Source organism: Opisthorchis viverrini (genome assembly GCF_000715545.1).
Source record: "Opisthorchis viverrini unplaced genomic scaffold opera_v5_17, whole genome shotgun sequence".
Taxonomy (NCBI): Eukaryota; Metazoa; Platyhelminthes; class Trematoda; order Opisthorchiida; family Opisthorchiidae; genus Opisthorchis; species Opisthorchis viverrini.
The window spans coordinates 1,417,444-1,443,356 of NW_008751673.1; the positions used below are offsets into that span (position 1 = coordinate 1,417,444).

General features: G+C 41.6%; 1 protein-coding gene across 1 annotated transcript in view; it reads right to left on the reverse strand.

The window, feature by feature from the left end:
• T265_01572 (hypothetical protein) overlaps positions 1 to 6,327 on the reverse strand; it is a gene marked incomplete at both ends in the record, with an annotated part of 15,427 nt that extends 9,100 nt beyond the window's left edge. The window contains one exon of the mRNA XM_009165631.1: positions 6,054 to 6,327. Coding sequence (XP_009163895.1) covers positions 6,054 to 6,273 — 220 coding nt within the window. The remainder of the gene's footprint in view (positions 1 to 6,053) is intronic.
• Between the last annotated feature and the right edge of the window lie 19,586 nt (positions 6,328 to 25,913).

Genomic DNA, 25,913 nt, shown 5'->3' on the forward strand with positions numbered 1-25,913 from the left:
ATATATATATATATATATATATAAACCAGTTAGTCTTGTTATAAATATAAATCCTCACGAAAATAGGCGGACAAAAACTAGATTTTTCCCTTCAAATCAATGCTGGCCTTTAACTGAACGTCTGACACCTTAAAATCCTTTAAACGACCAAAACCTGCGAGAATCTCAAATAATAAACTGAATTTCTCTCCACCCCTTCCTCTACGGTGCTGTGGCGCTTGATAAGGAGTCTGTTGGTTTCGTCTCTTCTTGAAGTCCTGACAACCAGATACTACTTGTTGAGTCTAAATTGACCTTATGATAATTCTCCCATTCATTTGCCTACTCCGCCTATGTACTTGTGATCTCCAGTTGTTTTGCTTATTCGTACCCGACACACCTTGCCGCAGAGGCCGTCCTTGCCGACACTTGTGGATTGACATGTGTGTCTGTGTGTGAATGTACGCTGCCGACCTACTTACCCATGTGCGCTCATGCCCCGTTCGCTGAGCCTGCCTTGGCTTGTTTTCTCATGAGTTCCGTGTTATCGCACGTCCAATGGGAATCACGAGACCGTTGTCGGAAGGAACGACCGCAACCCACGCTACTGAGCGGTCATTCCGCTCACCGTTTTTTGGTGTGCGGACGTTGACACTGCACTGTCCGGTCAGTGATAGACCTGTGAACTTGTTAGCGCTACGACCGTGAACAACTGAGGTTTGTTTAACCTCATGTAAATAGCACCGTAGAATTACGAACCCAACTCTTCCTATTGATATTCGAAATTGTGCAACTTACGCGTCACTTAAAATACCGCATCGGGGACCTTTTCACTATTGGTGCTTTGGAAATACACAGCGGTTACCAGGAAGCAGAAATACGCTATTTCAACCAGTTTCGATCGATCGATGTTACTACTCTGCTTTGCAGTGCTTTTTCTGAAGAAGGTTTAAACGGAGTTTGCTATAGGTTTAGTGTCCTCAGTAGTAACGCCAGTGGATGTCATAAGCTACATGATTTGTAGGAGGACTTTAGAAATTACGATCCTCAATGAACAACGAAGCTCAAAAACCTCCTTTACGAAACAAGCTGGAAGACCTACAAACAAGTACCAATCCAATTAATGTTAAAATATTTAGACTTTCAGTATTTAGAGTGTCGCTTACACAAAACTCATGCTCGAAAGGTTGGCACAAAGCCACGTTTTAACTGTGAGAATATCTGAGAATACGGTACACTCCGTACAAGCAAAGGGGTTGGGCCAAATTAAGTTGGACAGTATGAACATACATATGCAAATACATACAGGTATGTACATGAACACAGTTAAGCTGGAAACTTTAAATGATGATCTTTCATGTGTTTTCGGACGGGCCTGTTACATCAAAAGGCTTCGGTGAAAACATGCGCCCAACGGGTAAGGCACAACAGGTTTGCACTGAAATGCATGTGGGTTCACCTGAAAGTCTTTAACCCGTGGTAAACCGGATGGAATATGTCTAGAGTGTGGACACAAGGAGGCAATATTTAAGCCACCACCATGCACAAGTGTTGACCCATAACTGCCGATTCGATTGAGTAAATCTGCACAGTCGAGCTCAACAGCACATACAAGAGGCGCACGGTGGCCTGCATAGCTAAGGATGCGCATCTTAGATACACATATAGGTAACTAGTACTTTCCATTGTTTAGCTGGGTCTGAACGGTGATGGTTACAGAATGTTCACACCATCGTCGTTGTAGGTTTAACACTCCGGGAGTGTTAGTACAGGGCTTTTGCAGATGAAGACATGAAGTACATATAAACAGAAAACAATAGAATACATTTATTTACAGCTCAAAACATTAGAGCATAATATGGTGTAAACGAACCAAACCGGGAATGCGTCCGCATGGCATTCTGATTGAGCTTGCTTCATGATGCATTAGGTGAGAGTCGCTTTCAGCAGCGCCACAGGATCAGGTAAATTTGGAAAGCTAAGGTGGACCTCATCCGACACTTCCCTGAAGGGTAAGCTTACGTTCACTGGTGGACAACGACCCCAAAGGATCCAGCAAAAACACGTCAGTGATCTAAGCAGATCCAGCTGTTTGGTTCAGAGGTTCAGGAAACAACATGAAATCATTGCGTTTTACACTTTTTAGCTCCCCGGATTTCACTGAATGGCATGAAGAGGAACAGAGCCGCTAGAGGAATTCTCTCCTGTATGCAATGACCTCTTACTCCACGGGAGCTATTTCAGCAGCCTTCAGACGTTTGACCGGATATCAAAGGGCTTGCCTACCAGGGCTCTGCTTCGTGTTTAGCTGGTCACGTGAGAGCTGATTTAGAGCGTTGTTATCATCCATTCAGCAAACACGTGGCCTTCGTCTAATTTCGATGCATTCGTTGGAGAATCTCTGGGTCAAGCACATGTTCAGCTGCTAGCAGTGCAATTAGGAGCTTCTTAACCATCACAGGTTGCGCCGGTATGTATTTTGGGTTTCACTGTCGTAAAAGAGTACAACATAGCTGGGTCACTATTCGTAGGATACAGCTCGTCCACATACATTTTCGGATTTTGTCAAAAACCACGATACCTTGAGGAACACGGCCAGCTTACTGTCAGTGGTCAAGTCAGTAAACAGATTGCTTCTAAAATGGCAGGCGTAGGTGCAGAAACCCGTCAACCACGTTTCGATGTTAGAACTGGCAGAGGGCTAGAAATACCAAAGGGCGCAAGTAGGCTCACTGCGAGAGTTTTCTTCGTGCTGGACGAACTGCGCCAAATCGGTCGAAGACCCCTCAGCTAGGCGCTACAATTCATTGGGTGAATTTACAAGCAGTACACAGTCTTCTGCGGATATGTGAATCCAGACCTTGTTCTGATGAAGCAGAGTGCTCGTATGAGACTAATGAACAGCTGTTTTATGTGCTGGTTGTTTTCGTCAAGCAAATTATGGTGGCTCTTTTGCAGCTGTGCCGTATGGCTGACTGGCATCGCCGTCATCTATGTAACAATTTGTGCCTTGCTTTGTCCGTTGGCTAAATGGAATAAAAGCTCCACTGCGGACGTCAGTTATTGCTGGCTGATTGACTCGGTTCTCCGAGGTGGTTCAGCATAATGAAACAAAGAATGCCCAATTGAGCACTTTGTTCAGACGGTGTGAAGACCTGTTTCACAGTCGGGTGCTTACATCACTCGTGGGGTACACATATGTTGAAAGTTTCACTGTCAAATGATAAACTAATCCACGCTGACTGAACTCTCATTAGAACTCTCGTCCTCTTATCCTGACGTAATTATTTTGGGGAGCTTCCACAAAAGGGGAAGCAGTGGCCTCGAGTTTCACTCTTTCTAGAGTGAAACTACCCTCGTCGAGTAAATTGGAATGCAGGGGTGTGTCCATGTAGCGATCAGTTGCTGCTCGAGAAAGACTCACCTGTTGGCAGTATCGTGGACAGCACGAAGTCAGAAGATCCCCTAGACCAAGGGGTCACCCAGCAAAGGAATTTTTCTCAGTTTTTGTTTTTTCCATGCGTATGTGTGTGCACCGAGTCAATTCTAGGCGCATTGTATAACAAAGTAGACTGATGTCGTGGGTTCCTGTACCAGGCGTTCTGTTAATGTTGTCAGAGATAACGAAACCAACATGATAATCCTGATTTTCTCTTGTCGATTCACTGATCCATTAGGATGTGTGTGCTGAGCTAGGTTCATGAAAGTTCACTTGGTGAGCAAGCCATGTTTGGCTGAGAGCTGCGACATCTATCCTGTATCGCTTCATTCTCACTTGATCCAGTAGTGTTCGTACGTTCCACGAGATAACAATAAACGGTTTCCTAGGGCAATGTGATCGCCTTCGAGTGGCTTGACAAGTAACTAGCATGCTCGGACAAACAACTAGTAGTGAAAGGAAGAAGACGTTTGCTGCGGAGTTGTTTATTAGAAAATGCTAACTGACCAGTTACAGACTATTGGACAGGGAAGCAAAACTCTCATATGCATCTTGTTTACAAAAACTGAACATCCATCCTCTCTTGAACGCGTCTTCCTGAATTTTCCTGGATATTCATTGACTGTCGCTCAAATCCAAGCAAATAACTCAAAGCGACTCCACAAATTCCGCAAAAGACCTTTTTCAAAAGACGCAAGGCGAATTTACAAGAAGGAAACCTACTACTCGTACGTCTCTACCATCAGTAGTATCACCGTTACACTAGGAAAAACAAACCTGGAAGCAATCTAAACCTGGCCACCTGTCAATGAAGATCACCAATTTTTCGTTTGTATCAGTTGCTTACGACAAACAATCTACGGTCCATCTCTGGATGCAGATCGAGTCGGACGTTATTAAAAAAAATAATGCTCCGCGTTGTTTGAAATAATGAAAATGTGAAACCAAAGTGCAACGTAATCAGATATGATGCCAAGATTCGATGTTTCCGAGGCTGTGCACAAACATCAACAGAGGTTGGTTGCAGTTGAATTTTTAATTCAAATTGTAATTAATTTGTTTGAATATATTCGAATCGAGTTAGTTCCAGAATCCTTCACAAAGTGTTCTAGGTGTAGCTGGATCGGAGCTATCTTACTTTGGTGTCCATAAACATTTTGCAATAGTAGATTCTTCTCAGGTACACTGGTTGCCGTGTACTTTCCTTGATTTTAATCGCCACACGCGTCTTAAAATATACATCCCTCAGTAACACTGGCGACGAGGAGTATGCAGTCCTTACGGCTGGTCATGTCGATGAACACTGGAGACAGTAAACAGTAATGGTACTGGGATTCCGCGTGCCCACCAGCTGTTCAGAAAGAGTGAAAACGGCATGTTCACTTGACGTACTTTGTACCAAATCTACTTGGCTTGAAAAATAGGGACGAACAGAAAAAAAACTACGTCACCGTTTTTCACGTGGTATTTTTACAAATAGTAACGATTCCTAGGTGCGCCGGTCTACTTGACACAGCTACCTATATATATATATATATATATATATATATATATCGAAAGAGCTGGTTTCAGAAGTTTTGGTGTCACTAGAGTCGCAAAAGAGCTAAACATGCAAGGATAAAATTAACTAGTAATTGAATGAAGGAAACTACTCACAAGGTTGCTGAAAACTCTTCGACAGCCAACGACCGGTTTCGCTCTTCTTAAGGCTCATCAGTTAGGCGCCGTCCCGAGTTTCTGTCAACCTTATGTTCTACTTGAACCCACATCGGACCGTTTTCGAGAAATACACTCATTTGCAAATCGATTTGGTTTACACGAGAGACTCAACTGAATCTCTCGTTTATGATATTCTACTACTGAATGTGCTGCACACAGGCCGCCTCATGTTTCAGTTGGCGCGATATTCGAGATATCGCAGTATATTTTCATAAAGGAAACTACTCACAAGTAATTGGCTAAACTGTGCGGGCGACTATGTATAGGTGACACAGTTGGACAGACAGTCCATGTCAACAAGTGATTTTTGCCTACCCTACTGTAGTCTGCGGTCAATGAAATAAAGGTCACATTTGGATGCCGTACGTTTCCGATGACCCGACTGACACTTGACCGTAAAGACCCTATATTAAGCTTCTGCTCTGTAAGGTTTATTCATCAATCGTCACCGACAACAGTTCAAAAAATTCTTCAGCTCCAGCGCTGATAACGGAGTATGTGGTTTGTCTATTTGAGGAGAAATGCCACGAACTGATTTAATGGTAGATTTTTTTGAGTTGACCGCCCCGTGGAAGATAAATGAATATAACATGCAATCTCAGTACGAGATCTTTTTGGCGAAAGACAAAAATGCCTCAGCCTGCTGGAATAAAAGTGAACCATTAGTGCCATTAAAGCCATTGGGAGAGGTTTGACGTATGGGAATGACGTAATGTGATTTTGTTGAAAACAAGTCATCAAAAAAACTAGACATGAAATTGCAAGGAATCTCAACCCACTAATACTGTTGTGAAAATATTGTCGTGAAGGTCTCTGATTGCGAAAATTTTCCAACTGTATTTTGACTAATCAAGCTACTGTGATGGGAAGATACCGCTGGTTACTAAGGTCGGCTTTTGAATAATTGAGTACTTACCCAGCATCCTTGTGATACCTTTTCTATTCCTCGCCGCTGTCTGTCCTTGTGTAGTAAACTTCACCGGTTCTGACGCGTTATTGGTAGACTGTGCAAGAAGTTGTATGAAGTTGGATCGTCGTATTTGAATCGCTATCCGGCTGTACATGATAGTGATGACAAACATCGGGGTCACAAAGAAGAGTGCAGTGCTCATCAGAAACACCACTTGAATGCTCATGTATTGTGCCCAAATGGAGTGCTTCAAAGGGAGAGAAGGTTGAAAAATGAATACAACTAAAATGGTCTTAATGCGCCACGAATAGAACTTACACTAATTAACACTAGGTGCAAAAATCTATGGTAGCCTTGGATTACACAAACCGCTTGAATTTATTTTCAGTCATAAACACCATAACAAGCAAATTCAATGACTTGAGTTCAACTTGATTTCTCATCATTTCTCGTCAAAACAAGAGTGCTTTTGGTAATTGATCAGGTGGCTGTTGATCTGTTCGCTGAGCCACCTGATCAGCCACCTAATCAATTACCAACTAATACACTCGAGCTACCAATATTCCAACACATTACCAGGAGTTCTTTTCTTTAGTTGTGTTAGGTCATGCTCAGTTTTCTTTTCACTCTATGAATGTGTACTAGAAGTGGATAAAATAACAAACGATCTTTCTAGATGAGTGCTTGTTCTGATATTTGGCCTAACAAAACTACGCACTTAAAAATGACAAACTTGAAGTGGCCTGGAATGTCATAGTTCTCATCATAAAACTAGAAGCAGGTCATGAAAAAAACAAATATACATGTGGGTACATTGGGGAAAAGCCGAAATCATTAATTTGAAGATTTCCACCATAGGAATATACTGGGAATCCTAGTAAACGTTTCTTATCCACAAAGTTTGTAGACTTGTCTCCCTTCAAGATCGAGCAGGGAAGTATATAGTTCATCATTGCTCAGTAAGTACCGAATTGCTACTGACTCTGTTTGAATGTCGGACAAAGTTTTGGTCTAGCGAGTGACCTAAAGACGATTACTGCAAGTTGGTGCGATTTATGCTTTCCCTAAAAAAGGCTTACAAAAGGGACATTTTGCATCTTTAATGGGTGGCGTCTCTTCGGTTGGAGGGAGTTGCTGTATGAGCTGACTTTCGAATGGGAACACTTTTGTGTAGAATGTTAGCAATTTCCAAGTTTTACTTGCAGTGAATTTGTTAAAAATTTTGGGAAGTTCCAAAAACGTCCGTTCCATTTTCCAGACAAAATACAGCATCGATTATTTCGATCGACCTCTGTGGGGTTTACGTAGTAACCAATCAAAATTGACCAGAACCACAGCTGGGTAAGTAGATAGTACTTTGTAGAATGAAGTATGCAGCTTTCAAGAGTGGATTTCAATTTCGGTTAGAACCATTGTAATCCGGTACTGATCCACCAGTTCATGCCTAATAGTGTCGTGGACAACCTTCACTCGTACTCTGTGGAGTTTGGTCGAGTCAAGAGATCTGGGAATGTTGAAATGAAATTTCGTAGAGCCGATCTATGCTGAAAAGTATTGTGCGGCTCCTTCATTCTTACTGTGGATCATCCAACAAAACTGAAGTGGTTTAGAAGTCGCGACCTCCAGGCCACTGCTGATCAGCAGTGTGATTTACTTAGACAAATCACACCGCTACTCGCCTTCAGTTACGTGGTCACGTTTTGATCGACTTCTCGAGTGACGGATTATCTGAGTAAAGCCTGACTAGTCTTATTAACGATTTTCAAACTACTTACCAGTGGATTCGCCTTCGGAACTTTCTTCAGTTTCGTGAGATGTGCACTGCTAATGGGTCCTGTTAAACCCAAAACAGCTGTTGAGTGTTTTCCGGCCTTTCATTAAAAGATCGGCTTCATTTGCGGTATGGTGAGAGAACATTCTTTTAATGGATGACTTGCCATTCTAGAGGAAAAATATTGACATCACCGCCGGAATTCCGCCTCGGTAATCAGGTATTTTCATTCATATGATTACAGAACATGCCATTGCAAGGAAGACCAAAATGCTTCAAAATGGTTGCCTGATATTTCTTCCCGGTATATTGCATCTTGGGTGGAGTAATTTAAGGAAAGAATTGGGCTGCTGACGAGATGGTCAATACCAAAAAAACTTGGGAAAATGAAATGAGAATAATTGGTTCTGATGACCACAGTACTCGAGAACAAGACGCTGTTATTCTCCGGGCATATGGGACTCCAGACTCCTGTCTCTTCACCCATACCACACAGTCCCATGGGACTCGCGCACCAATTTTATCAATGTATATTGGTGACCCATTTCGTTGTTATGCTAACTAAAAAATAAGATGGTCTGTAAGACGGTGTAGAAACCGAGTGTTTTTCATTTTTGTAACAGTTTATAAATTATTTATAGATCTGTCTCGGTTCACCTCTAATTTCGTGCAGTAATTTAACTAAGGTAGGCTGACCCAGTACCTGCTTTGGTGCATCTATCATAGTCGGCCTTAGTTTAGAAGGGTTGGTGCAATTTACGGAGTACAAAAAAGTATTTATAATATTTCAGATTCAACCCTCTCAGGGCATGGACGCCGCACCACCGAAAGTGTAGCATGTAGACGGAGATACTCTCAGGTTATCCAGGCCTAGACGGATGCCTAGATTGTTACACACCACTCAGTAAGTAACCAATAAGCCACCGAAGGAACCCGGATAACCTAGAATTTGAACAACTTTGACACAGTGTGGATGATATTTAGGAGAGTAGTTGCAGCTCAGATAGCGTGGACCGATCCACCGCTTTGCCCCACTACACTCCCTAGTACCACACTGATAATGTCGCCTCAATTGGTGCTGAAACGTTTGCAATCGAATTTCCCAGCCCAGATAACGAGTGAACGACAATGTGGAATGTTTTTGAAAATGAACAGTTTTGTCAAATGCGTCTCGCAATTCATACGTTTCCAAGGGGATGACTTGAAGAACATCTAGCCATCTGCACATCAGATGATCCGCACAAGACGTTCAAAGTTTTTATTTACGTGGGAAACGCTAGTTCTCATTTTTAATTTGCAAACAGAAGTTTGAGTCGTTATGTAGTTATCAGTGATCTATGTAGTAAGGGGTTATTACGCTAGAAAACCAATTTTCTTAGGCTCATGGATCAAATGACAGCTACTAGTGTAACGGTGATACTACTGATCGGGAGGCACGCGAGTAGTGCGTGTTGTTCGTAGAATTTCGCTTTGCGTCGACTGAAAAAGGGAATTCTGTTGCGGAATTCGTGAGGCCACTTTGTAACATTCGCTTGGATTTAACCGACGAATGAGTGGAAGCAACGAATCTCTAGGAAGACTCGTTCGGGAGGAGATGTGTGTCCAGTTTTTGTAACTAAGATGCAGATTAGAGTTTTGCTTCCCTGTTCACTGGTCTGTAACCGGTCAGTTGGCATTTCCGAATAAATAACTCCGCAGCGAAGGCCTTCTTCCTTCCACGAGTATATTACAATTCTTCTTCTGCATGAATCACCTGCTTTCGATGAAAACCGCACGCTCTCCGAAACTGGCGGGGTGTTTACCTGAAGCATTCCCTTTCTATAACATAAATTCCCTGATTTATATAACCCCTCACACTACTAATAATTGATCAGCTTGTTTTTTAACTACGCTTTGCAAGGATTTACGGTAAGACGGAGTTTTGCGAAGGTGGCTCTATCAATAGCTGCATGTATTTCGGTGTGTTAAGTAGCTGCTGTAGTTGAACGGATGACCACAAATTTCATGATAGACTAGGGCGAACACGAGGAAGTTCTATAAGTGGTAATCAAATAAAGTGTAACGAGTAATGAGGTACGTTGTGTGGTAGAGCTTCCTGTGCGACTGGGGATGATGGATGTTTAAGATACAAGCGTAGCGGTGTTCATTCCGTTGGATCAGACTAACGGGGCTTTTATCAGATTTCTGCATCTGAAAGCAAAGCAGCTAATTGTCACAGTTGTTCAAGCTACTGGTCGGCAGATACTGAGCCAGAGTTATGTGTATCAACCAGCTCGTCAATTTTTAGGGATAGTCCTCATGTCACAACGCCGTAGCTGCTGACAAGCCCTTACCCTGGAAACGGTCAAGGTGCTTCGTGAATTCACGTTTTCCATTTTTTCATCGATCCTCACGAGTATCGAGTGTTGTTTTTAGATAGCAAGTTTCCTGTTATCGGCATCAGCGACGCCGCAAGTCTCATTGCTATTTTGCATAGTTTACTGATTAAAATCAAGGCGATAAAGAATGGTATGGTGGTACTGATGACGGAAATGGACAATGGGGGTGATTTCAGTTACCCTGCTTGATTTAAAACCAAATCTGTGAATCACATGTCAAAAATTTATCGCTAATTTTCCTCGTTTGAATAAAGCCAATCTGATTGGACCGGTTTTCGTTATGCCGTTACCACTCAGTTCCCTGACCAAAGCAAATAACCTGTTTTTACTTTGAGTAAACGTCCTGTGCCATGCTGATTTCGTTTAGCGCAAAAAATGCTCTGTGGAGCTGTTTATCTACGTTCGGGTGTGTATTAATTCATCATCACTATCATCATTGTCGTCATCATCATGGAAAGTACAACATCAATGTTTAACACTGATACTTCGCTGGCGTACTGTGTATTAATTAGGCCAGACTGGTTTGATCCATTTGCGTGTGGGCGTATAATGGGGAACAACTCTGCGCGTTTTCACTGCACTGGTCCAGAACATTGCACTTTGTTAATACTATAATACTTAGGTTAGGACCATAGAAACGGAGGCCAATCAAGGTGGATGCAAATCGAAAACATGGGTATACAAAATGGTTTGCAACTTTTTGCCATAAGTGGGCGATTTTCAGACACTGGATACACGCTAGAAACCTCGGAGCATTCCAAACTCATGGAGTAACTTTTGTTCTTTGTCCAACATTCACCGTATGTTGAAACAGGACGCTGAAGAGAACAAATGTATTCTGATTGCGCACTTTCAGCAGATTACAGCAGCTAATTTCTGCGGTTTTCAGATCAACTGTTATGTTCACGTTAGGAGGGGTCGGTATCAAGTATCTGTGAACTTGTATGATCCGGAGTAAGGTATTGTGCTGCTTTATTTCTTTCAGAAGGGTATAGCTTAAGTTATAATTTCAGAGCAAAGTTCACTTCAGCAGCTACCAGAGTATGAGGTCAGAGGAGGCCGAGCTCAAAGGTCACATGTTGATCGACCAATCAGGATGACAGGCTTACCGAACAACCAACTGTGATCAAAGATAAGTTCCGGCTAGCGGAATATATATATTAGGACACCCGAAACTACTAAAAGGTAAAACCTTCATTGGGCAAAACTGCCGCATAAAAACGCAAGGATGCATTGAAAAATTGTTTTGGTGTGATCTCATTAAACAAAAAGGTTTATTTTAGGTTTTGAGGTTGGCAACGTAATTATTCGATGAAATTTGTCAACGGCGTCTTTCTGCAAACTCAGGACTGTTTCTAAGGTGCATCATCACCAGTGACTTGAATATTTTTTTCGATTTATTGCTGGGAGTTTTGTCCAGACAGCGTAATTCCAGACGACTGGGGTTTTTTTCTGTTAGCGAGTTCTACTCTGAGTAGTTAGCTTTGGTTTTTGGTCATAAATTGCCTATGGTGGGCATAAAGTTGAACTGCGTCTGGGCACGCAAAATAGCTAATTGAAGAATAACACCCACTCAAATAAGATACAATCGGCAAACATTTTTATCTCTTATGGCCAAAATCACGCTTCAGTAAGCAAAAATACGAGATCTATGGGAATAGCTTTTCATTTTACCACGGCTTGGTGAAGCAGTTAAACGTCAAAGTGGTTACTGATGCTGTAAAGTGTGGAATTACCTCGGAGGGGGCGCAGACGTAGGATTCTTCAGCTGCCCGTCCTTCAATCCAGAATAAATCGATTTGGACCAGGCATGCATCTGGAGTCGTCAGTAAGCACAGACCTGAGTCATTGACCACAATGTGAGGACATATTGTGTCATTAAACTGTTTCGTGTATTCCTGCCAGGCAGGTAAGTGCACGTAGGGAAAAGCTTCTGATAGGCCTACAACAGGAATGGCAGACATCGCAGCAACTAGCCAGATAATGACTATGAGAACAGTGCACGACTTTAGTGCTCTGGAGGGAAGGTTTGGGCCACAATAAGACCGATGAATGGATTGTGTCACTTGACAATTTGCGGTGAGTTGTCTGACGTGACTAATATGGCCACAGTTACAATTCGAGAACGATTCCGATGGCCAACGCATTCGAAAGCACGGACCCCAAGGCCGCCGTTGGAATGGATTACATATGCATAGGTACCGTTCCACGCTGAAAACTGTGAGGATCATGACGCTGACCAGTGGACTCAATTCGGTTACGAAGGCTCGAAGACGACATGTCGCAGTTCCGAACTGCCATGGATAGGAACGATACACCGCATGAAACAGTTCAATGGGCAATCCTGTAGGTAAGACATAATATGGAAGAAAAACATTGCACCAGTGTTTGTGAATGTTTGGTCAATCAAAATGTACACTTATTGAATTATGTTTGCCCGCAAAACATCGATCGTCATTGAAGAGATACTCTTGAACCCTCACATTTAGGATTAGTCGCACATGATAGCCCAAATTCGACTACTAAATCATGATTATCGACTTATTTCGCGGCATTTTTTCACAGGAAATTGTTTGTTGCGCACATATGTAGAGTAGGGCGCTACAAAAATTTATTGTAGGCAAAATCATCATCTAAACACCTCAGCAACCCTCATTTGCAAACAAATTGGGTTTTGCGAGAGACTCCCCTGGAACCCAGCTGAATCTCTCGTTTACGGCTGCTCAATTATAACATAAGGTTGAAGAAAACGGGGCGACTGCGCCTACTTGATGAGCCCAAGGAACTGCGAGAACGGTCGTGGGCTGCTGAAGAATTTTGAGCAAATTTTTTAGTAGTGCATTGCGTCTATGCATCTCGGCAAACCATTATTTAAAGGGGGAACCTTTTCACTTCTGTGTGCATCTCAAGATGGACGTGAATTAAAAAACACTGAATCATCGATTCTTTACATACTCGAGGTAAAAGTCTAACCGGATGCACAGAAAAATACAGGATAGCTGTAATCCTTGTTCAAGTATAGATTAGCAGTCCGTGCCACATCAGTGATTGCCCATTCTGTGTTTCATCGGACTCAGAAACAAATGTGGGTCACACGGCTGAGGGCAGACCTGAGGACTACATGATAAAGGAACACATGATCAGTGCGATCACTGCTGTCCTGGGTGGTACTAGCCCAGGTGAACCCAGCTGAAAATTGCTAATAAGCCCTTCCAAATCCATTCATCAAGTTGCATTGTGAACAGCTGGGGCAATTGACGTTTAGCTACTTGGCCTATCCTTATATCAACCGAAGACGGGAAACGATTTTGTACCCATCATCATCCACAACCAAAGTCATGATGTTCTGCCTGTTTTTCAAGACAAAGTCGAGCATTTTCATACTCCTCTGTTCTCTCTTCTGTTCTATTCTGTTCTAATTTTATGAGTAATTACTGTACAAAACCTCATTGAAGCCGCTGTGCACACTTGCCATTATCTTGACTCAGAAGGCCAGGATTAAAGCTTATTACGACAAGAATGTGGATTATAGAGAGCTAATGTATACCCATAATTGAGGACTTATTCTCCTTCTAAAGCAATCGAAATATAAAATCTTATAACGCCAAACGATGAAGAATGTGGAAGAAGCAACTTTAGCTGAGGTTTGGGGACTGAACTTTCCATAATAAATTCAGCTATCGATGTAGGGCATGATGATTGATAAGCCACAGTTAATTCAGACCTATGCTTTACGTGAGAAATCCAGCATACATATCAGCTGTCCTGTCTTGATGTGCGTTTTCGACATGATCAGAAGGTGGGTCAATATACCGGTGCGTGGTCCAGAAACCCTCGTGGGCAAGCGAGTACACACGTTCCTGGTTCTCGTAAGCAACAAACAACACCTCATTAACATCCCTAATAATGAAAGCGTAAGACACTACTTAATGAACACTCCGGTTACGGGAGTGAATATTTTAAATATGGCAAACATGAAAGATCAAGAGAAACATCAAAGAAGTATATCATCCGACAGGCCATGCGGGAAACAAGACACAGACTTCTTTACCTACGTAGTTTAAGATGCTATGAAAAGTGAAGTTTCTAGAAAAATTACACAAAAGCTACTGAGTACATTTGTTTGCATACCGGGTTGTTTTTTGGCGGGAGATTTGTCCAGAACCCATATATATCGTTCTCATGTTTTTCAAAGTCATAACGAGTGATTCAAATGGGTTCCAGATGGACCTCAGCTCAAAAGCAAAGTGATGTGCAAATGAATGCACTTGTCAAAATCTGTCCGATTTGGGTTCAAAGGAAATATAAAGTTGGCGCAAACTCGAAGACTTTGCCTACAAGATGAGCCCCAAGCAGGGCGAAAGTGGTCTTGGGCTGTTGGGGAGATTTAAATGATCACGTGAGTAGTGTATTACGTCTGCAAAAAGTACTTTGCCCTTCCAACTTGAACATCGTCTTCAACATTTCGCCGGTTATCAGACTTCCATTTCAATGTGTATCCAACATTTGCTATATTTCCGCTGAGATATATACGTTGATAGAATAAAGAGGTGACTGTCAAAGTGTGTCTGAAACTACGCCCGTCAATTACAGAGGAGGAAACAATATCACTTGAAAATTTATTCTCCAACCCAAATCTAACGCAAGATTACGATCTTATTGGTATTATTGCCAATCAATGAAGTAAAAACCATGATACCAGAGTATCGAAGAACTGAGATTCTCTGTGCTCTGTATACTACCGCGATTCTGGTCTGCTTGGCTGACGAGGGTGCTGCTGAATACCCGACCCGCCAGGCACAGTAGAACGAGAGAACTGCGACCAGCCCAAATGAAGTTCACGTATTTAAATAGGTGACGAAGGTTGACATGGTGTGCATACTTTTGGCTCAAAACACGATAAAAATGGTACGTAATAGACAAAGTCGTCTAGTGACGCTTGATATAGAACAGCCAGGAGATATCAACATAGGTGAATTCATATACCTACAGTCGTTCACAGATGCGGGTTTGGCGGAATACCACAGTGTATTTGTTGAGTGATTGATTCATTGTGCCGAAGTCGTATTCCAAGTATTGAGCCACCTTATTATTATTATTATTACTAAGTAACTGGGGATAGGACACTGACGTGCTGGGTGTCTTTTTGGATTAGGCGGACTGAAAGTTTAATGCCTTGGTGTGACAGTGTTGGGGACCACGTAAGGATCGTATTGACTTCTTGCTTCAAGTAAAGAGTGAAAATTTAAGTTTTTGAGTAAAACGCGGGTCTTTTGTATGGTAGTTCACTTCCTTCAGGTAGGTTTTATCGATGGATTTCGTGCATTAGAAGCGAGACGAAATAAGCAGTCCCAGAAAACCTACAGTTGTTAAAATGAATCTAGAGTTGGACAAAGTTTACCAAATAATGTTTAGAAAAGTAAAACAACATCAAATGCCCCGCTTTTCCAATCAGGCGACTGAATCTTGTTTCGAAGATTGCTGCGCGGTGAAATCTGCTGAAATACGAACTCTCAGGCATTGAATTAGAGGGTGATTGCGTGACAAGAAATTGTGCTAAAAAACAGGACAATCTATGAGGAATAGCCCCCAATGTATGCTGATCTCCTGCGCATACGGTTTTATATTTAACTTAACTTAATAACTGCGCTGTGTCTTGACTTGGAATGTTTCATAGTATGGTGCTTAATCTTTTTAGCGACATCTGGGCCGAGAGTAGCCCGGAACTACTAAGGCCGTACTGTTTAAACTTTGGCTTTAGCAGAGTTTTGTCTGCAGGAAACGGGCACAAGGGATACTCAAAAGCAGAACAATGCGCGCAAGTAACTAACTGTTTGTGCGATTGATCCAAACCATTCCTTAGCTGTTTGCACTAGTGACGTTGCACACTGCAAATGCAATTCACACAACTTTAGTTCTGAACATATAGAATATTAAATGAAGTGGAGTGTTCAATATGATTTCCCAAACAAAGATCGGTTTAATAAGTGGTGCTCATCATTCACTAGATGAGCTGACTCGGTTGCATTGTTGAAGCATTCAGCGTCCGAACTTCTCACCGGTAGCTTTGTTTGCAGAGACCATATGCACGTTAACAGAATGTCACTTGGCCTGGTACTCACTGGTAATCCTCAAGATCACAGCAGATTTATCTACCTTTATTTTTAGAACTGATTATTACTGTCAACGGTCAACGTTTCCGTTGATTCTATTAATCTTGTTAACCCTTGTGAACGTCTAAGCCACGAAAATTGCGAAGAATGCGAGGGTAGAACCTCACAGCTTTGTGTTTTGATAAGTTGAAAAGGACTGGTTGATGCAGCAAGCCCAAAAAAAGGAAAAATGTAGACACTCTTGGAAGTCTCATCGAATCACATCGGAAAGTCAACCCACAAAAGATTAATTGCAGCTGTGAATGGCATTGTTCCGTGTAACCTTACATTGTGAGGGCTTTATCTTTCAAGAGGCCGCGTTACAAAAAAGCTTACAACGGCAAAATATGCCGAAAATATTATCTTAAAAGCGTTTCCGGATGGATGTTTTTTATGATCAAGGGGCAATCCATACATTTTAACCCACGTTAGTAGCCCTTAAACATCTTTTCTGGTGCTCCTATCTGATCTTGTTTGTGGCGAAATGTCGAGAAGTACAAACCAAACCTTCCATTCTGCTACCCGTTCGAAAAATTCTGAGGACTATTGGTAAATAGATCTTGGAAAAGCTTCAAGGATATCAATATGGCATGTGGCGCACTTCCACTTTAGGCATGTAGACAGCTTTGTGTTGAAATGAGACAATCCGTAATCTGTCCGTCTATCGTTAGTGTTCGGTGGCATGAAGCACTGTAACTTCTCAGTCCGGTGCACAAAGATTTCAAAGCTTATTCTACCGGTTTTTTGTGATTTCTGCTTAGGTTTTTCTCATGATTTTATGCAACAAATATGAAGAAGATGGATGGATCAATCAAAGGAAACAAAGGTTTTATTTCTCATAATGCAACCGATATAAAATGTTTTCAGCAAAGCGAGTTTTGTATTTGCTGTACTTTGTGCTTATCAGCTTTTCTGTCCCGTGTTGAATTAATCTCTGGGTTATGTTTATTTCAGTGCTGTCAGTAAGTCCAAACCTATCTTCACCAGTATTCTTTTGGAACCTGCATGTGACAGTCTTACAAGAACTAATGATTCGAATTCGGCTTAACCCCAGTCCATGCCTGCGATCCACTGAGCGACATCTAACGATGGTTTGCTGCATTTCCCAAAAATGGATTCAGAGCTACAAATGCTTCTTCATGCAGAATTTTAGTGTGGGGACTTACTGAAACAGTGAGCACTGGTTTTTCTTCGAGGTTGTCGGATGGGTACGCAGATGCGCCTGAAATTCCATGGATTTTACTCACTTCTCTTCTAATTTCTGTATTGTTCCGAGGAGAAAATGTAGATTTTTAGTGTTTTTAAGGACAAATCATTCCTTCAAAAGCTAAACACGCGGTCAAGGCGTGCGTTTCAGTTTACCTGGTAATGTTACCAGCAAGACAATACGTTACCACACTGAACCATTCAGTTAGAAATCCCACAGTTGTGGTTGCTCCCATTCGGCCAGCTTTGTTTTAGCCAACACTTATATCTTGTCGGCAAACTACCTACGTGTTTCTCACCGAAAAAGGTTTTATAAGGCCCGAGCAAACCGCCTTAAAAAAGGATTCATTGTTTGACCCAAATTGTTTATTCAAAAAACCGGCGGTTCTTGGATAATGATTAGTAAGGCGAACGTGTTACTACTATTCCACCAGCGTACGTTGGACGCATCTGAATTCTCACGTCTGAACGGGTGAAAGTGTTCTCACTTGAGCGATGTGATCAGTATGCCCGATATATCATCGATACGACAACCCAATAACTGTCCTGGTTGTGACAATCGATTGGCCCGCTTGCCAGGACTTCCCAGTCAGGTAGCGCCATAGACGCTTGTAACCAGCTGGACAACTTTGTTGAGGCATGTGATGGTTTTTGCGTCTGTGGCGCTACCTGACTGGGAAGTCCTGACAGGCGGGCCAATCGATCGTCACAACCAGGACAGTTATTGGGTTGTCGTATCGATGATATGTCGGGTATACTAATCACATCGCTCAAGTGAGAACACTTTCACCCGTTCAGACGTGAGAATTCAGATGCGTCCAACGTGCGTTGGTGGAATAGTGGTAACACGTTCGCCTCGCATGTCAGGTGCCGGAGTTCAACCCCCGGCATGGCCATTGGATATGCACTGCTGATGAGCTCTAACAAGAGCGAAACTCGAGTCCAGTGCTTCCCCCCCCTTTGGTGTGGATTCACATGAATTAAGACAATGTTTCATTTAAACCGCAGAAATCCATTCGTGTCTACCGCCGACTTATTACATTTGTGGTGAACTGTCTAAGATAACATCCGTAATTCCCGCTGATGATCAGTTTTGCTGGACATTGCAGCATAGTTGGCTGAGCAAAATCACATGCGTGAATACTAATGCAGTAATGTACATGTGAAGTGTTTTTTCCGCTCCATCTTTGCAAAGTATAAATCATTTGCCCCTATTTTTATACTCTGGTAGATTAGAATTGATAGAATCAGGTATAATAATCGGCTAAAACTTGTCATTTTACTGTGAAAATCTATGTTATATGGATAAATATTGTCCCAAAATTTGTGCGATAACCAAACTGACGTCATTCAGGCTAATCCGGTGTGTGCAAAGACTCTTGGACAGTAATTAATGAAGACGCAACCGGACTTAGGGTAGTAAACTGTTGAACCTGATGGAAAATCCTCTAGCGTTTCCAAGTCAGTCACAAAGCCATCTGCATTCTAGCATGGCTCGAAGAACTTTCGAAGATCACATACCAAGTGAGTCATTGATGGATTTACTACCAGCTGTTGTGTGCTGTCCTCTGCCTAATACACTGAAACCCCGTGACCAAGACAGTATTTGAAACAAATCAGTCATCTGCTTTGCTGGGATAATTCTAAGTTTTTATGCCTACCAATGCCGGTGCTCCCGAGCTACATATCGCACGCCACAAATAAAAACATAGTGATTTTGGTTACCATCGAATCATCTGAATTTCAAGTAAAAGCAGTTGGCATCATATAGTCGTAAAACCAATCTTCTCGCCAACTATGATTATCAGCAGAAACGTGTCCGATTTATAAACTTTGAGTAGACAGAGAGAGATAATGAAGAGTAAAAGGTGTCAAAGTTCAGTCTGTTTTTAAAAAAGAGTGCAACGGAGAGCTTTAAACCATAACATGAAGTCAGCTTGTTGTTTACCACATCTGCATCACTCTAGATTATGTGGCACTTTGATGCGAAGGAAAAATAATGTAAGTGCGTATGTAATGCAACGGCTTAAAAATATCTGCAAAAGTTATCCTCAGGAATGTGAATTAGTTTTCGTCATATCGGCGTATCTCTGCAATTTAAGGACATGAAACAGTGGTAGCTCAGTTATGAAATTGCACCACTGGGGTTAGTGGCTTACGATCAGTGCAGTGACACAGGGTGCGACACAGGCCGTTATCGAAATAGACAAGAAGAGGGGGATGTGGTTAATTGACACGGGAGCATGGTTATCGCTTTGGCGGAAAGGTCACGAAGCTGAATACAAACCGTGTGTGCTAACCGAGAGAGCAGTGAGTGGATACCGACTGAAAACTGACGGATTGTCAATGACCACAATGTGCCTAGGCAAAAGTTCGGTGCAGCACGAGTTCCCGATCACCCCGTACATAGAGTGCACAATGTTGGGATCAGATGTTCTCAAGTGCGAAGAATCCGTGATTGACCCAAATCGGGGAAAACCGGTGACAAAGTATGGCTGAGTCAAGCTCAAATGTTACCCGAACACTGCCATGAGCAAACTGCACGTCCAAAAGCTTCCGTCTTGTAGCGTGCCGTCAGTACGGTTCGTGGTCGAGGAAAACTCGCGGCGAAGAGGATTCCTCCTCACATCCTAGGTAAACTGATATTTCAACCTCATAGCTAGTGACGCATCAAACAGAACCCTTTTGCAACTAGACTTATATACTTGCTTAGAACCATAACAAATGTGTAGGAAAAAGTTGACTTATCGGATGCGCACTCTCATAACTATCCGGCGCATCCCACTTCTTGATCTACTGCAAAAATCCGTATTTATCTGGCAAAAATAAATTACTTGAACTTTGAGTGTGTCTTAATCAAGGTAGTGACTGAATTCTACACTATTCAACGAGGATGATCCTAAATTCCGAGTGCACTGAAAACTTACAGAGCGAACCTTTATCACGTCTCCAAGACAAGTAAAGAGCAGCTGATCAAAGTGAGATTTGGCCCAGTTGCAAAATTGACATGTCGTTAAATCTTTGAGAATATCATTTCAGCGGTAGCTCTTAAGTTGTACGCTTATCTGGACAAAAACCATTGTGCAAGCCCGTCATTATACGAGAGTAACGTATTTTATTTTTTACGGCCAAAAAAAAACAAAATGCCAGAGCCCACAATGGCGTTGGTTTGGCAGCGGTGACCAAATCCGCGTGACATTTTTAGTGGTTGGCACGTCGTCAAAAATAAACTGTTTTGTTTACTGCATCTCGAACCCCAAGCAGGTTTGCACGGTTTTTTTCACTTCAGAGCTTCAACTTTCATCTTAGCCTCCAGCGTTAACCAAGCACTATATTATGCAATGGTTAATAGGGCACTTGATCATGATAAATTTGATGTGTTTTTAAATCAAATACGTATCAAATATTTAGTCTTTCACTGTTAGCCAACGGTAGAATCTCATTTTATCAGATAACAGGAAATGCCAGAGCGAACATTATAGGCTTAGTTTAATAAAGCACTGGCTACATGCGCATTGGAGGAAAGGTCTGCGCCAAGTTTGGCGAAACCAGTAAGCATAAAAGACTAATACATTTATACCCTGAGAATATTTCCATCCAGAGGTGACGGTAAAATTCGCAGACATTCGTTTAATATTGAAGTTTTGCTTAATTGCTGCTACCTGGTCTCGTTTGGTTACAAGTAACTTGAATATAGCTGGGCTCTCTTGTATTTTCTCGATTTTACAAGTGATGAAAGTGAGTTTTATCATGCCTTTGTTAAGATGCTTTAGGCTAATTTTCCCTTGGAATAGGGTGTGGTTAGTTACCTGTTGTCATTGATGCAAAATTAGGTTACACCTTCTTACGATATTATGGCCGGAGGAAATACCCTGAAAACTTAAGTCCGACGACATTTTGAAAAAAAACATGGTAGTCAGGTAATAGAACTAATCTGCAATCACCCTTATTCTTCCATAAATAACTGAAACAATTCGTTTTTCTAATCAGCAGACCCCAAGGCAAGCTGTTTGGCCGTCGCACAAACGGCGTGATTGTTTCAAAATATAGGAATTCATCAGAAATTTTGATTTACTTTCTTACGCAATAATTATTGTAAATTGTGACATATTTTCGCCCTGAGAATAGCTGCACGAATAGAAAAAATAATTTGTTTCCACAATGATAAAATGTTTTTAAACAAGTATATTTCGTTAAGTGATATTTTGTTGAGTTTGAAAATGCAAAGAACAGATTTACTAAGGAATACCCTATAAACTGGTAGAATTTTTAAGGTGGGCTTCAAACAGACCTGTTTTGCACTGTAGAAAGTAGCACGCACTGAATAAAACCAGAAACATTACATCAGATACCTCCAAAGAAATCGAGAATCACGGCACACCAGCATGTATTAAGGTTAAAAGTTGCGGGGATATACGGTTGCTGGTTTAGTGGTTAACTGTCTTTCAACATCAATGTATCAGAAGTCGGGATAAACTAAGCATAGTCACCGGTGACTTTGCGAGTGATTCAACGGTTTTATTAGTGAACAGCCTGGTGAATTTTAAGAGGGCTTATGTCATTGTGCCGAGTTTACCAAATTGTCACATCGGTTATCCGGGACAAAAACAAGCAAAATCTATAGGTGATACTCAGAGGCTATAAATGGCACCAGTTACTGTTAAACCGGCTATTTTGTCAGTAAAGTCTGACCACAAATTTTCTATTCAATACTGCCTACCTGGACATATGTGTGGGTTCTGTTTCAGCTTTCTGCCCAGGATGGTATCAAGCCCATCTTTTATGTAATTTTTTTCATCAGTACACTTAACAAAGCAGAATGCTTCATTGCAACTAACGGTAGCTATTCATAAAAACACGTGACCTGCCTTTTGTCACTGGACTCTCTCTGATTCGACACATAGGTAAGATGTCATTCTTCTTCCAGTTTTTCAGCGATGTAGCTATCGCTAAAACGGGTTGCGTTCTCAGTGTTCCTGTTCGCGTCGTTATTCAGCCTTTACTTGTTTGTCGCACAGTACAGACTCAACAATGCATCCATAGAGAAGTTCGTAACCGAGAGGCATCCCATTTCTAGTTTTTTTCTAATTTCTACCTTGGAACAACTTAGATGTGATTCACGACTTTAAAGCGAAGAGCCATTTGAATTTTTGTCAGGAAGATTTTGTTAACTGGCATCTGGTCGTTCATCCATATTAGATATTTTCTACTCAATTTCTACCTTAACATAGTTCTAGTGCTTTTGATATTTGGCACCAACGGTTCAAGTAACAGATCTCGGATGACGGGTCAAGCTTGAGTGTCTCCTCTGTTCCTCTTGCAACAGTGATTTCTTGTTTACTAATCGCCTCCTCTATCCCATTTGTTTTGGAGCCTTATCCAGTCTTATTGTCGTTTCTATGCAATGAAAAATATTATCATGAATGCAAATGAGCTGTGATTTGGTCGGGTTTGCAGTGTTCCACTGAGTGCACTTCATCCGGATTAACTCCCATTTTTCAAGCCATTCATTTATCAGTTTCTGTTTTTTGCACTCATTGACATTAATATTGAATGTGAAGGCAGCAGCGATGGGAATAAAATGTTGGGAATACATAGGATCTTCAATTATCCTCACATACTTTTATCTGTCATTTGTGCTTACTCCAAATCATCATCACCGACAGCATGACATCAGTGTTTAACACCAATGATCCGCTGCCGTACAACCTTGATTTATTAGGAAGCCTTATTGTGAAGAAAAGAATAAACGTGGACGGGGAAAACTACTTAGTGCTGGCCTAATACACTCCTTCCGAGGTGCCTACATCTTCAAACACTCATTGAGATCATCTGGGTAGAGACTGACAACAAGAACGCCACTGACATCGGTTGGCAGCCATATCTTGTAGTGTCTCCAGCCAGGCACAGTGAGGATCACGCGGTCGTCATCCTGGAAGGCGAGTAGCACCGACTGCACCCAAACGTTTCGTGATGTCTTTCATATACTCCTGCCAGGTCAAGGCTTGACCACCTCTTTACGTCCCCCACTCTTAGTTGGGCATGGAAAACAACACTCTGTGGCAAACGATGGCCAGATATATGCAACACTTCCAAAACAACGCAGCTTTTAGTGATGGACACATTTTTCGATGGAAGTACCCGTTGCACAACCGAAAACTCGCTCTCGAACGGCCTCGTTACGGATTCTCTGACATCAACACACACGAGCTATGATTCTGAGACAACGATTGTCGAACACCTGAAGACGTCTCAGTTCCACTGCCCCAACAGGCCAAGTCTAACAGCATATTGCACATGAAACTAGTACCGTCTATGCAGATAATTATGTATCCTACGGGACTCACTCAAAATTTATGTTTACATGCAAGTATGCTTGTTGAGTATCAAGCGTTTGCAATACACAAAAATGTGTCTAGCCAATATTTCGAAACCTTACTTATTTTTTTGAGCCTAGGCTCCAGCATGCAATATAAGATGCCAACATTGTGGTGAAGGTCTCTTATTTTTGCAAAAAATATTAACATTCTAAATGAGTAGGTTAAATACAACAGGAAAGCTTTGGGCTTTGGTAGGTAGACAATGACTATTAAGCTTTCGAATGGTTAGAAGGCCACTTATTCCAATGAAACCTCTCCGTCACACTCTGTTTGAAGCTGAAGCAAATCGCTTGCAAAAAAGATTTGTCTCTTTCTAGTGCAGTGACTAATAAATTGGACACTATACAAGCAATCTCCGACCAAATTGCACATAAGCGTAGCTTGTTGGTAGATTACCTCAACCAAGAAAAATACAAATTAGGTCCTTAAGAAGCCATTCAAGTTCTCTGGTGCGGCTCATTTGCTGATTTGGAAATACTTCACCTAGATAAGCACCACGCAAATACATATCTGGAAGCATCCACCACTTCAAAGCTAAATAAGGTAATATCCCACTCCGATTGTTTCACTGTTGCATTAAAATGTAATCAGCAACACTGCACATTAATAATTCCCAAGATAAAAATAGAAATACTACTTTGATGTGTGCTGCGTTAAGCATTCTCCTTGTCACAAACCTTACTGTAGTTGTTATTTAGATTTTCAAAGAAAAATAGTTTGCTAATTTAAATCTGGTTCCCCTATAAAAGCACATCACAATGCTGCGAAATTTTACGGAACAAGAAAAAGTACGGCAAACCTGGCATTGAAAAAATTTCGGAGAAAACTTTGATAAGACCTTTGGTTTTTTGTCACCATTTAATTAAGAGGCACCAAATTTCCCAGGTCATAATTTTGTTTTCAAAGCTTTCATTAAGAAAAAATAAATTATCGTTGTTGGATGTATTACGATAGCTTTCCATAGAAACAAGGATTTTAAAAATTTACTTTTGATTCCCAATTCAACTCCGCCAACGCCGACGAATTCCACGCTTACGCTGATTTATTTTCTGTTTAATTCTATGTTGACTTGCTGAGTGATTATCGGGAATCACAATCGGTGTGACCCAGACAATTTCACATTTCACTGTGCCTATGGAAATCCAGTTTATACATCTTTGCAGCTCGGACGTGATCTCTTTAAGTAAAATTGCAGACAGTATCATTCCAACCTTGGAGTGAGTCTATAATTAGTCTGCAAATATTCTGACATTGCGCTTTACTCAGACTTCGAGAAAATAAAGGCACGGTTGACTGAAGCCGTCAGCAACATATGTGGGGTTTTGACTATAAATATCCAAACAGTGGCAGGAAAGAAAACGTCTGTCGTAGAAGATGGCCAAATACTTACCGCATTTCACCATTTCATACTAGCAAAGATAGCTATTGCCGTCCAGAAACTGACTCGTGCCTTGGTACAATCAGATGTTAGCCGTCTCTAGAAGCAGTGACAAAAGATAGATTGGGCAGCTAGTTAAGCCCAGTGCATTTGGTGGGAAGTATCCCAGCTCCCCCATAAATCTTGAATACACCTGAATATTGTGTGTTCCGTGGAAGATTCAGTGTGATGTGATGTATCCATATATCGACGGTTTTGCAAGCAATGAGATATAAGCTACTCTAAAACTCGTATTGATTATCAAAAAGACATTTTGTGAAAAAAAACTGGCTTTCAAATTTTAGTTCATTAGGCAAAGCGGTTCAACCTGTACCATGGAAGGACATATGAAATCTCATAAAACAAAATGTTTAACTTGTTTTCTACGACGTCAGTGCGCGTGACGTTTCGCAGAACCTTTCAAAAAGTCTGCGACATGGGCTAATTCCGTCTTACTAACATGTTACAGTCATTGAATATGTTCAAAATGGTGCGTAAAATAAGTGACAAAAAACAATACCGTACAAGTTAACGTGATAGTTGTTAGCCTCAATAAAGAGTT